Raw genomic sequence first — 13,511 nt, 5'->3', positions numbered from 1 at the left:
TGAGCAGTGTGGGATGAGAATCCCACTGGTTCGCCAGCAACACCGACCCCTGAGCTTGGAACAACCGCCAGCGATGCTTCTCATGGCTCTATTGTGCGCGAAAGTCTCCTTTACACGCTCAGGGTAATGAAATGGGCTTCACAGCTCGCTCGGCTTGAATGTGGAAAGTTCTCAGGCAAGCTCCACTGACACACAGTACCCTAGCTCACCATCTTACAGTCGTGCTACTCATACAAGGGCCCGATGGCAGCTTCAACATACTTACCGAGAGATGGGCCTGCGCCAGACGTGTTCTCTACCACTCTTTTTGCTGGTACTCGACCAAACCGACAAAGCCTTCTGCCAGCGTTCTTCACCAGACCAGACAGTGCAGCAGCTTCGGGCACCCCACTCGTCGGAACAATATAACATCCAAGACCACCTCATCTGTCAGTTCATATAATCTCTCGTACAGTCTGGCAAGGGGCGAGTCATCTACAGGAAATTGCGGCAAACAAGCTGTGCGCAAAGACGATCCACAACCATAACAGCTGCCCAGCATCTGTCAACCCACTATAGCAAGAGCCGGCTGAACTTATCGTGGCTAACCATTTCCGGTAGTCATCTCACAGTCCATGCTTGAGTGGTCCCCGCTTGCGTTTCGACTGTTAGCATTGAAGCAGACAGACGATGGACAAGTATGTGAACAACGCAGGCACAAACAAAGACACGACCTTTGGTTCCGTGGGTGCTATCCTATCGGTTGTTGTTTCTCGACTTCAACAGCCGATAGGATAGCACCCACGGAATTAAGCTCGTAATCTGAACGCAAAAGCCCAAAAAAGCCCCATAACACTTACAAGCCTTCCTCAGCGATCAGACACGCTCAACCCTCAAAACAATATGCAGTCTCGCGCCTAGTTGTACCGCTCACACCTATGTCGTTTTGAGCTCCTAATACCCACTGACGACAGTATTTCATGCCCTAAGTTGAGAGATCGGGTCCGAAGCGAACTGGACTAGAGGACTTGCAATTATACGAACAGCTTCACACATGGAGGAATGGTCTGCTTAGGGGCAGTATTGCAACTCTTCCATGCTTAAACTGGACGCTATTGGCTAGAAGCATGGAAGGGTTTCTGTCTGGTTGATAACTGGCGCTTTTTGTAGGGTTCAACTTCAATGACAAATACTGAAGCCGACACAAACAAACTGTACAAGCGTCTTCGTCAATCCACCTCGAGAACTACAGTCCACCTGCCACCTTCACATAAACCCCACCTGGATGTGCGTCAGCGATCCATCCGGATTCGAAAACAAAGAAATGGCTGACCTGGGTAGCTTGATGTATGTGGCAATACAGCGTGGATTTACGGTAGCATGGCTTCTCTCCAGCCAAGGACATTGCCAGATAACCTCAACACGTTGGAAATGGCGGCAAAGAGAATCAAGTTCCTTTGGAATTCGATTTAGGTGGTGATAATGTCTCGGGGGCACGCTAATACGGGATGAGATGGGAATACTTGGTCAGTACGAACGAAGAACACAAGGCGTATATTGCCCTCGGCCTTCACTAAGCATAAACAGGAAATAAAGGCCACCAAGGATGACGTGATGGCATTGAGGCCGCTGCAGTTGTTTTTGTATGCTGCTGGCGATAACAATACTCCAATCAATCATCTGCAGACGTATTCGAAGACATCAAACCCATCCCCAAGACAACAATTACATCAATCGTACCGGATACACCTTTCAAATCGATCTTACCCAACAGCGGTTTTAGACTCGAACAATAGCCAGAAACAGAGTGAGGCCGCAAGCCATACGCCAGGGAGACGGAAAGGCGTGTGAGATGTGTTTTAAGGACAGGAGTTACCATATAAATACGCTACCAATCTCAGACAACCCCAAGTTAAACCAAAATCGAAACTAGAACCACTATTTGCCGAGATAAAGCATTACCCAGGCACCTAAAGGCCGAGGCGGACTACCAAAACCCAGAACAACATAGGATCTAAACTATCGACTGAACAGTTTTTGGGGTTTTCCCTTTGCGGAGAAATCCTTGAATGGTTGCCCAACTTCAAGAAACACCGCACCTACAGACCCGGTTCTACGTGTGGGAAGAAGTAATCTCGAATATCTATTATCCCTTATGTTCGCATCAGCTCACACAGCCACAATACTGATGGGGACATCAAAAACCTTCCAGAGGAAATAATAAGAGGGTATCCACCAACGGAAAGTTCGGAAAGTTCATGGGCAACTGCTTCTTGGAAAGCTTAGAGTTAACGGTTCGCAATGTAGGTTAAAAAATTTAAAGAACACTAGCATCGATATTAATTGTTTGGCTTTGAGAATGATTAACATATTACGGAACAAAATCAGTCACAAAGTTCGGAGGATGTAGCAGCGCTTCAATCTGCCTGACGCACGCCTCATGGCGCATCGGCGCTCCCAGGCTGCTTAGTGCTAGTAGCGGCTCGTACAGTTGTAGGAAGTCGGTGTGCACTCATCCAGGTCGAACGGTAAGCAACCGACAGGCTCAGCGCCATGCGCGTGAGCGGGAGTGGACGAATCCGGCCCGGAGATAGTTAGTGGCGCGGTAAGTGGGTGTGATGAGGGACACGGAGGAGCCATGAAGAAACCTTCATTGTGTCTATTGCAGTGCTGTGTTAGTAAAAGCTCCGAGTTGATTATCTGAGTAGCGCTGATGAGTACAAGCAGGCAGACAGTTTAGCTCCATAACCCCTGTCTAGGCTTTCTTAATTTGCAAATGCCAGAACCTACTCCCCGTAAATTCCAGAGCACTATGACAGCAATACTCAATATATTTAACTCCTGCTAATACCTCAATCATATTTCCTAGCAAACTCGGGAAGTAACCTCATGGTTACAGCTCTGACGCGATTCTCTCTGACACGGCTCTTCCTGAAGGGAAAGAATCTCACAAAAACATTTGTTAAACTAGCCTGCACGGGCAAAATGAGGTACGGAACATATCAAGAAGCCCTGCGTATATTCGGATACATTAATATCATAAAAAGCTTACGAGCAACATCTAAAAACAGTGCTAAAGTGCATCAACACCATACCAACCCGAAGCGGTGAACTGCCTAGATAGGTCGTTATAACAATATAACGGATCGACGAACCTAGGACCACCCGAACCGAACCTAACCCTCGGTGTCCTACTAGACGAGAATGGTTCTGGTACTGCCAAACCAGTTGAAGCAGAGTCATTGTGAATTTCCACCACGTCGCGGTAACTGCTTTATATGCCGCTAATCAATCTTACCAAGACGGCGCATGGCCTCTTGAAGTTATCGCATACGAAATTTGAGAAGATAGGCTTTCGGGAGAAGCGTTCGGCAAGTCACTGTCTTAAAGCTATAGGAGATGGACACAGAGCTCTTAACAGCTTTGTCTAAAACTACGCAGCATACCTCTAAGGAGAAAACTTATGACTCTTCTTCTCCCTTCGCTATAAACGTCTAGGCTTATCCAATATATCTAACTGTATACACCAAAAGACAAATGTCACCTCAGCCGCTGTATAATCGCTCAACCTTCCAGCCTTCAGCCCCAACTCTCGCTCCAAGGTTTTAAGCACTCAATATTCTGAGCGATAGTCACTGTTTTCTTTTTGCCACTTACACGCCCTCGATCAGACGGCAGTAGAGGGAGGCGGTGGTCAAGCGCAGCAAGGCCACATCCGCCATGGCTAGGCGCCACAGGGAGCGGGAGGGAAACGGTTCCGAGTCATCCCGGTCCACTCCGGAACGGGTTCTGGAAGCCTTGAACCGATATGGGGCTTGTGGAAGCAGGAAGAGAGTAAGAAGCAAAAATGTGAATGGCAAAAGTCTACAATATTATGCACATCGTCATCACCAGAAGCTGTTAACCAGCATCTCAAGCCAGGACTGAAGAACAACACCATCAAGCCTAACCAATGCTCAACAACACTGTTATCCAAACGAGATTTAAGTACCAGTAAACTCTCACTTCATTTCCAGCCCTAGGCTCCGTGGCCACCAGCCCGACTTACCTTCATCCAGCTGGAAGGCGACAAGTCTTTGTACAAGTTCCACGGCGAGAACCTATGTGACCTTGCCATCGATCGATACAGAACCTCTAGGGCGAGAGCTGCATTTATACCTTGCAGCAGCACACCACACGGACGTATCATCCAACCACCACATACGTACCCAAGCAAGCGCGCCATCTCGCCAACACCGTTGCAAGCTCGTATTTAGCGTGATTCGGTTTACAGGTGGTTTGTAATATGTGTGCGGACCGCCGCATCTGCCCATCTGTACCCAGATGATGTCTGGCATGCGTTGGATTGCCACAAATGGTTAGAGGATATGTTTGAGGGCGAGCGGGCTGGAGTTCTATATTAAGACAGGACAAAAGCAGACTAGAGTTTTATATCAAGACAGGACAAAAGCAGGAACTCCCGTATTTCAAGACACATCAGCAAAACACAGTGATGATGACCGGCGCCTCTAGTCAGCAGCAAAGCAAGAGCAGTTGACACTGAACAACAACAGCACCAACACCAAAGCCTTTGCAATTCCACCACAGTTCCTTTCGCCCACTAAGACGTCGTGGTCGTGGTTTGCTGAGCCCAAGAAGGACCGGCCTAATACCATCCAATACCATGGAACTGCGAAGCGCTCTTTCAATTGCAGCCTGATCAGATCGATGGTTATTCCATATCCCAAGGCGACGGCGGTGGCGGGGGAAAGAGGAAAGCGGAGTTAAAACTGTGGTTTTATAGCCGTGGCCCCATGACCCCATCGCTCTGGGGTAACGTGGTATAGGATGGGGTTGTGCACGGATCGATAGATCACTGTGCATTAAGTTCACAAAAAATCATGACTTGAAGTGAAGTAAAACAAAATAAAATAAATGAGAACACCCCGTCGTGGTCATGCTACAAAAAGCAACCGAAGCCTCTAAATCCTCATTTACCATGCAGAAACCCACACACAACCCCAGCCGTACCCCCACCACCCCAACTCACGTGCTTACGCAAACATACCCTCTCACCACACCAGGCAAGAACACATATATAAGCACCTTCTCCCAGCAACGACAACAACAAGAGCGACAACAGCACAGAACTGTGTTACGAGGCATTAAAGCACACGGTGTCTTGTCGAAGAAGAGTTCGCCTTGTATGGGTGCTGTTGATTCCGTTATGAGGTTGGTCGAGGACGACGTTCTGGGAGGTTTGGGTTTGGGGGCTGTGGTAGGATGATGGTGGAGGTGGTGTTGGTGCGTAGTGTAGCTGGTGCACGGTGATTGGTGACGGTGTTTGGAGGGCGTGATGAGGGACTGCGTTTACGGGGAAGTGCTGGCGGGATGGGGATGGGGATGGGTTTGGGTTTGCCTGGGAATATGTGGTCATAGTTTGGTAGTGCAGGAACCCCGTTATTTGACCATAGTCGTCGTCTACGAAGTGCTCGAACTTTGCTGGACAAGCTTGACGGATTACTGTTCTCGAGTATGAAGACCCTATATATAGACAAATATTTCAAACTCTACACCAAATCTCTAGGAAACAACACATAACCTAACCGACACCCCTCTCCCCACTCCCACCCACACATCTACCACGTCTCTTGCTGGACCCTCCCACCCCTAACCCACCCCTTCAACACCTCCTCCGCGCGCTCCCTCTCCATACCCCCCTCCCCAACCAAAACATCCACAATCGCCGCCCTCACAGCCTCGGGCATCTTCCCACTCGCGCCACAGAGATACACCCGCCCGCCCATCTTCAGCAGCTCCAGAATCAGCTTCCCCTGCTCACGCACCCGGTCCTGGACATAGATTTTCTGGCGCTGGTCGCGACTGAACGCGGTGGCGAGATGCAAGCCCTCCGCCTCAACTTTGTCTGCCCATTCGTCCTGGAAATAGAAGTCCGCGCGGGCCGAGCGGGCGCCGAAGACCAGGAGCGTGGAGTCGAGCAGACGGGCGGCGGCGGCAGTATCGTCGCCGTCTTGCTCGTGCGTGCCGTTTTGCTGCGCCGGGGGCTGCGAGGCCGCGTGCAGCAGCTCCTTGCCCTGAATGATGGAGCGCAGCGGCGCGATGCCCGTGCCTGGCCCGATCAGAATGCTTGGCGCGCGCAGGTCGTCGTCTGTCACGCGCATTGCGCCCTTGAGGATCTGCATGCGCAGGAGCTGGCCGGGCTGGAGGTCGCTGAGGTAGCGCGAGCAGACGCCGTGTCGGATGCGCTTGATCACGGTGCGGTATTTGACGATGGCGATGAGGAGCGTGACGGTGGCGACCTTGCTTTCGGCGTCGAGCTTGGTGCTGTCGGCGCTGGCGATGCTGAATTGTCGGGGTTTGATTGGGGGGATGATGCCGAGGAGGTATTGGTAGGGGATCTTCACGCTGGTAAATTCTTGCAGCACTTCGAGGATGCTGCGGCGGGGGCGTGTCGTGTAGTCGAAGTAGTCTTGGAGGACTTCGGGGTCGGTGGGACAAGCAAACTCGAGGAGCCGTTCTTTCTGCGTGGAGTCCGAGGCGAAGTGCGCGATGAGGGCGAAGAATGAGCGACGCGGTACGGACATCAGGTCCAGGTGGTTGACGAGGAGGCCGAAGATGGTGGGATGGAAGGGTGCACTTTCCAGTGGATGCTCTCGCAGAGGCTCGCAGTCAAACTGCTCATAGTCGTATTTGAGATCCAGTGGCTTATGGCAAATGTCTTTGTACCCTTGGAGAGATATGAACTCTTCAACATCTGAAGGAAAGTTCTTGGGATAGATCTCGGCAATGTCGCCAGGGTTATAATCTACGCGTGATTTTTCTAGAACGTTGCCGGCTGGGTCTTTACGTTCGATTTGCCGTGCCACCTTGATCTCGAGTTGACGTACGTCTTGCCAATGGTCATCAGGTGTGACACGCTGGTTAGAAACGATTTCGGCGGGTTCATGGTCTGGCTCCTGGGAAACATGCGCATGGTCCAAACGTCCATAATCATCGAGAGTCAGCGTCGCTGATTCCTGGTTGTCACTAGAGCTGGGCTCCTCGTCTTTAAGCTGGAGAAACCATCTTGGCTTTATAAAGACATCTTCCGGAACCGGTTCCTGGCCAGCGGAAGGCGGACACAACTCCAGCAACTTCTTACGGAGAGTTTCCACCCATGGTATAAAAGTAGCATCGACACTGGAAACAAACAAGAAAATCAGTGACTAGGACAGGAATTATTCTGGTAGCCAACGTACCCTTCCGGGTGCTGCTCGTCTCCTTCGCCAGCATCAATCAGGCGTTGCGCCCCAAGCTGTTCTAAACGGTTCTTGAGCTTGCGGTGAGCATAATTGAACCTGACGAACAACATCAATATGCGTATTCGAATGGATAGATATAATCAAACATACTGTGTGTACGAACTATCTCCTAATCCAAATGAAGCAAAAGTGACATTTTTCAAGAAATCAGCTGGTAGTCTTTTACTCCTCAACTGCTTAAAGAGAGCCTGTGCATTCCTCGGCAAGTCTCCTTGCCCGGTGGTAGAGATTACTATGAGCACGACGGTGGCGCTTTCGAGCTCCTGGGGTTTAAGTGCGTTCAATGGCTTGATGGTGGTCCAAATGCGCAATCGACGGGTCAGCTGGCTCAGCTGCGCCGCAATCTCTTCTGCATTGCCCGTTTCGGACCCGTAGGTCACGATAGCTGAGTGAGTCATGAGAATCGGTGGTGTGAAGAAGCGCGGCGACAGCCAGGACCATATCTGAAGAGGCTATCGATACGACCGATTCGGGATTAGTGCGGGGGCTCTTGGTCACGTTGTTGCGATTTCGGCCTGTCAGGGCTGCGTGGGGTCTCATCAGCTGTGCTCGAGGATTCATCAAGTCAGCAGAATCCCGAGTACTGCGCAATGCCAGGCTGGCGTCCAAGCTAAACGGAAGCCAGACCCTGATGTGCCGTCGACGCTAGGTGCAAAGGCAGCGGCGAGCACGTTCTCTCTCAACGGTTCACTCATGGCACTTCCAAGGGTCGATCTTGCAAGCAGTTGACGTAGTGCATGACAATGAATGGAGGCTGAATCTCGAATCTTGGTGGCAATGTTTCTCATCTCTGGGAAGCGAAGCGAGCCGCCTGGAAGGAAAATCAGCCCCAAGAAAATCGGTGCTGGAGCCGCAGCATTTAGTGGCAGCACGCGGCTCCTTCAAGGCACCAAGGGTCTCAGGTCCAGCAAAAAAGTGTGAGACATTGTTTCCCCAACTACTCTAGTTCATGAAGCAAAATTGCGTGCTGGACAGGGCACAGACAGGCAGAAAAGGAACAAATTCAGTCAGCGCGAGTGGCTGGATGGAACGAGGGGCGATGGGCAACGGGCCGGCGGGAAAGCTTCGAAGGACCAAGGGCCGTCCAAGCTCGTCAGAGATCTCCGGATTTTGTGGAGCGAAGACTCCGCTGGTTCGCGGCCCGTGCTGCCAATCGCTGCTTGAGCATGACCTCACTGGCCGTCTTTCGATTGCGCCGCCTGCCCGACTCAGCCGTTGCACGCTCGGGCTGTCGCCAGCTCCGCGCTTCCGCTCGTCATGTCGCAGGCGGAGCGGTAAGCATGGAAGGGGCTGCCTGGCTGCCACCTGCCAGGTACATGTACCTTGGATACGTAGGTTGTGGCTTCCATGGATAGCTAGCTATGTAGGTACGTGCAGTTGCAGGCAGGCACGCGAGGGCAATTGCGGCTACGTGCAAATTGCAGGGTACTGTTGCACACACGCATGGCAAACTGCAGCTAGTTTATTAGGTATTTCCAGCGTATGCGCTCATCCGCCAGCATCCAAGCATGGAGGGGTTGGGGGGGTGGTCTGGCCCCCTGCGCAAGCTCCGATAGCTGCATGACTCGCGGACACCCAAAGCTCCCGGGGCGGCGTCGTTCAATGGCGCAGCGGCCTGGGGGCGGCGGCCATCAACGACGGTGTGCGCGCGGCTGCCTCGCCGCGCACTCGCAGCCGCATGGCCGCTGCCTGTGCCGGCAGCGTCTGGGGGGTCGTCCGCACCTTCCCCGACCTCATTGGGACTAGTGCGGCTTGGCGCGTGCACGACCTACGTACAAAATTCAAGAGCACTGCACTCCCCTTTCGACCTCATCAAACACCAAACAAGCCAGATCACCAAATCCGACAACGCTTTCAACTCTAACCAACTCGGGCGTTTAGCTTCCCATCCCCAACCTCCCTCGTCAACGTTCCCACCACTCCAGGCGGTTTCGACAACTCAAGCCTCTCTCCGACGTTCGCGGCAGACCAAGCTCTACCAGGACACCCAGTTTCCTCAACTCCAGCACGGTTACCTAGCTCCCCATTTCGTGTCATCAACCCTATAAACTACAACCGAAAATGTCCGCTCCTGTCGACAGCGCCACCGCCCAGATGGCCAACACCACCCTCAACGAGCCCACTGGCACCGCCGAAGGCGCCAGCGTGGGCGCCGGCGGCGACAAGCCCATCAACGCCTCCGAGAACGAGGCCGTCATTGCCAGCGCCGCTGAGGGTCGTAGACTCTACATTGGGAACCTCGCGTATGCGACCACCGAGGGAGAGTTGAAGGAGTTCTTCAAGGACTACTTGGTGTATGTGCCCAGCTCATCATAGGCGTCCAAGCTCTCGACATGCTAATATGACGTCAATCAACAGCGAGTCGACCTCCATCCCCACCAACCCGCGCACCACCCGCCCTGTCGGCTACGCCTTCGTCGATCTGTCCACCCCCTCCGAGGCCGAGCGCGCCATTGCCGAGCTGAACGGCAAGGCCATCCTTGACCGCAAGGTTTCGATCCAGCTCGCCCGCAAGCCCGAGGCCCACGCTGAGGGTGCCACCAGCGGTGGCGAGGGCTCCGGCAACGCCCGCCGCCGCAGCTCTACCCGCGGCCGTGGTCGTGGCCGTGGCCGTGGTGGTCGTGCCGCCCGTGGAGGTCGCGCCGTAAGTTCACCCCACCTAACTGCTCTTCTTAAAGGATTGCTGTAAGCTAATTGATGCGGGCCAGCCCCGCGAACAGACTGAAGGCGAAGCTACCGAGACTCCCGCTGCCGCTGACCCGGCTGAGAGTGCTCCTACGAATGTACCTGGCCAAGTTCTCCCCCTCACTGAGACGACGAACGAAGCGCTCACCGCCGAAAAGGGTGCCGAGGGCACTACCACAGTCAACCCCGCCAAGACTGGCAAGACGCACGTCCAGCGCGAGCGCAAGCAGCGCGGTCCCCCCGAGGATGGCGTTCCTTCCAAGACCAAGGTCATGGTCGCCAACCTGCCCTACGATCTCAGGGAGGAGAAGGCAAGCACCACCCAGCCCGCACAATGGCTTGACGCGCATGCTGACTTGGATACTAGCTGCTCGAGATCTTCAAGGACTACCAGCCCACCTCTGCCAAGATCGCCCTTCGCCCCATCCCCCGCTTCATGGTCAAGAAGCTCCAGGCCCGCAACGAGCCTCGCAAGGGCCGTGGCTTCGGCTTCGTCACGCTGGCCTCCGAGGAGCTGCAGCAGAAGGCCTGCTCTGAGATGAACGGCAAGGAGATTGAGGGCCGCGAGATCGCCGTCAAGGTCGCCATCGACTCGCCTGGCAAGGAGGACGAGTCCCCCGAGGCTCCCATTGAGGGCGCTCCTGCCACCGAGGACGGTGTCCCCTCCACCGCTGAGGGTTCTGCCAACACTGAGGCCGCCGTTGCTTCCACCTAAGCAACTGCCCTAGGCCTGCGCCAGTGCCCTTTGCTGGCGCACTTTCCATCCGCTTTTCCCTTGTATTGATCCTACACGCGGTCATGATTCCTTAACGAGAGGTTTTCTTTTGAGGGATATTGGGAAAAGTTACGATGCACTTCTTTTCGAACATGTTCTGTTTATTCTGGGGACAAGATGGGGAGTTAGGCTTATAGCGTGGTGATGACGAACACGGCATGAAAAAAGGTCGCTTTTTCTCTTCTTCTTTTCTGTCTTTCTTCTTGACGATTGACGGCAAGAGACGAGACTGAGCTTCAACTTGCACCATGCCCCGCAGGCCCGGGAAAAGTGGCCTGTGATATGTTTAAGAAATCAAGAATCAAAACGAGGGAATAATTGTAATCATTGACTGACTGCGCTGGCCTGTTGGTGCCGCCGATGTTCGCGATGTGTCAGCTCTCCCACGTCACAGAAACCGCCGATGACGCTCGGCCCGGTCGCGGGGCCCCATTCTTTTTGATTTCTCGCGCCCAAAAGCTCCTCTCACCACCATTCTCCCCATTGCCCGAGGCATGGAAAGCGCTGGCAGTGAATCTTACTCGCCGTATTCCTCTGACACGCCCATCCTTTGCTACCAGTCGCCATGACTGTCTCCGCCGATGCGCCCAATGGGCAGTCCACCTTCAAGTACCGTGCGCACCACCTCCCCGAGGTACAGTCACACAATGCCAGTCACTGACATTCGTGCAGCGAGAATCAATGAACAACCCGAGAATCCCTATGTCAAGCTCATCCCCGACCAGAGCATTGCCATCGTGCCCTCCTTCACGCTCGAGTCCGGCGTGACCATGCGCAATGTCCCCGTCGCCTACAAAACATACGGCACTCTTTCGCCGGAGGGTGACAATGCCATGGTCATCTGCCACGCACTGACTGGCAGTGCCGATGTCGGGGACTGGTGGGGGCCGCTGATGGGGGGACCGGGCAAGGCGTTTGACGTATCCCGCTTCTTCGTGTGCTGCTTCAACAGCCTGGGCAGCCCGTACGGCAGCGCCAGCCCGGTGACGAACAAGGACGGCGACCCGGAGCAGGGCCTATACGGGCCCGAGTTCCCGCTGACGACGGTGCGCGACGACGTCAACCTGTTCAAGCTGATTCTCGACGACCTCGGGGTCAAGCAGATCGCGGCCGTGGTGGGTGGCTCCATGGGTGGGATGCTGGTGCTCGAGTTTGCCTACTTTGGCCGTGACTACGTCCGCTGCATCATTCCCATCGCGACGTCGGCGCGCTACAGCGCGTGGGGCATCAGTTGGGGCGAGGCGCAGCGCCAGAGCATCTACTCAGACCCCAAGTACGACGACGGGTACTATGCCTTCGAGGACCCGCCGTCGACGGGGCTGGCGGCCGCGCGCATGTCCGCCCTTTTGACGTACCGGAGCCGTGACTCCTTCGAGTCCCGCTTCGGCCGCAACATCCCCAACCCCTCGCTGCGCCAGAACATCAACGGCGTGCAGCGGCCGTCGTCTTCGGCCGGGAACGAGCATTGGGCCATCCACAACGAAGGGCATAAGAACGCGCGGTCGCCGCGGCCGTCGCGCGTGGGCTCCAGCGCGGACATTGCCTCCACGGTGCCCGCGGCCGCGAAGACGGACGTCGAGATGAGCGCGGCTGCTGCGCCCGCGACGCCTCCCCCCACGACCCCGACCCTCACGGGCCCCATCCGCAACAAGAAGCGCACGCCGACCTACTTCTCCGCGCAGTCGTACCTGCGCTACCAAGGCGACAAGTTCATCAAGCGCTTCGACGCGAACTGCTACATCGCGATCACGCGCAAACTCGACACGCACGACGTATCACGCGGACGGGTCTCATCCGAAAACAACGACGAAGACGAAGACCTAACCTCGTCAACCACCTCACTAAGCTCGACGTCGCTGCTGCGCACCTCGCTGTCGCAGATCACGCAGCCGACGCTCATCCTCGGCATCCAGTCGGACGGGCTCTTCACCTTCGCCGAGCAAGAAGAGCTCGCGGCCGGCATCCCTGGCGCCGAGCTCAAGACCATCGACTCCCCCGAGGGCCACGACGCCTTTCTCCTCGAGTTCGAGCAGGTCAACGGCCACCTGCAGGCGTTCCTGCACGCCTGCTTGCCGGACATCATGGCGCGCACGCCGAGCGAGGCCGTTGCGGCCGCGGCGCCCGCCGAGGAGCTCGGCGTCGCGAAGAGCAGCACGTTTGGCGAGGCGGAGGTCGACGATATCACGGCTTGGTAGGCGCGTTTTGGGGGGGGGGGGGGGGGGGGGGGGGGGGGGGGGGGGGGGGGGGGCTTGTTGTTGCGGTGCCCGTTCTTTTCCCTTTCTTCCTTCTTCCTTACTCTTCCTGCTCTTCCCCCACTCCCTCCTTCCTGCCGTCTCTCTCGCTCCTCTCTCGCTCCTCTCGCTCCCCTTCTCTCCCCTTCTCCCCTTCTTGCGTCCAAAGGCACCAGGCTTACGTCTTTGCGTTTTCGCTGCGTTAAAGGAACCCGGAACCGGCGCGGCCGAGCATCTATAGCCTTGTCGGGAAGCGCGCTGCCAAGCTCTAGCTTTGGCTTGAGCTCTTGCTTTAGCGGGCACTTTTGCTTCAGCGTTATGCCATTTGCTGCCTCTTTTCGAGTGGACGCGAGTTGGGTGTTGGGTGGTTGTGGCAAGGAGACAGAGCGAGGGGATGGAGGTGCATAGAGGTGTAGAGGGGAAGGGCAAAGCTGTGGTTGGATAGGGACCTGCAATTTGTGATTAGTTGTGAAGACGCCAGTTCGGAAAATAGACACTAAGTACATTGGTGTACATGTTTCCATACAGACGGGATGATTA

General features: G+C 54.9%; 4 protein-coding genes across 4 annotated transcripts; 3 read left to right on the top strand and 1 right to left on the bottom strand.

The window, feature by feature from the left end:
* Positions 1-4,730: 4,730 nt before the first annotated feature.
* Positions 4,731-5,375, top strand: K452DRAFT_155177 (uncharacterized protein). Its single transcript, XM_033535580.1, has one exon. It carries the CDS (start codon positions 4,916-4,918, stop codon positions 5,243-5,245), a length of 330 nt encoding a protein of 109 aa, XP_033399943.1. The 5' UTR covers positions 4,731-4,915; the 3' UTR covers positions 5,246-5,375.
* Positions 5,376-5,459: 84 nt separating this feature from the next.
* Positions 5,460-7,678, bottom strand: K452DRAFT_357129 (uncharacterized protein; the record flags this gene model as incomplete). The annotated part of the gene is made up of 3 exons (XM_033546092.1): positions 5,460-7,158; positions 7,218-7,316; positions 7,371-7,678. 3 exons carry the CDS (start codon positions 7,676-7,678, stop codon positions 5,598-5,600), a joined length of 1,968 nt encoding a protein of 655 aa, XP_033399942.1. The 3' UTR covers positions 5,460-5,597.
* A 1,427-nt stretch (positions 7,679-9,105) lies between these two features.
* Positions 9,106-11,081, top strand: K452DRAFT_349966 (uncharacterized protein). The gene is made up of 4 exons (XM_033545625.1): positions 9,106-9,574; positions 9,639-9,924; positions 9,989-10,276; positions 10,333-11,081. Exons 1-4 carry the CDS (start codon positions 9,342-9,344, stop codon positions 10,678-10,680), a joined length of 1,155 nt encoding a protein of 384 aa, XP_033399941.1. The 5' UTR covers positions 9,106-9,341; the 3' UTR covers positions 10,681-11,081.
* A 140-nt stretch (positions 11,082-11,221) lies between these two features.
* On the top strand, positions 11,222-12,935 carry K452DRAFT_316947 (uncharacterized protein; the record flags this gene model as incomplete). The annotated part of the gene is made up of 2 exons (XM_033544018.1): positions 11,222-11,354; positions 11,413-12,935. Exons 1-2 carry the CDS (start codon positions 11,306-11,308, stop codon positions 12,933-12,935), a joined length of 1,572 nt encoding a protein of 523 aa, XP_033399940.1. The 5' UTR covers positions 11,222-11,305.
* Positions 12,936-13,511: the final 576 nt, after the last annotated feature.

The sequence above is a fragment of the Aplosporella prunicola genome (genome assembly GCF_010093885.1).
Source record: "Aplosporella prunicola CBS 121167 unplaced genomic scaffold K452scaffold_7, whole genome shotgun sequence".
Classification (NCBI taxonomy): domain Eukaryota; kingdom Fungi; phylum Ascomycota; class Dothideomycetes; order Botryosphaeriales; family Aplosporellaceae; genus Aplosporella; species Aplosporella prunicola.
This window is presented reverse-complemented; position numbering and strand designations above follow the sequence as displayed.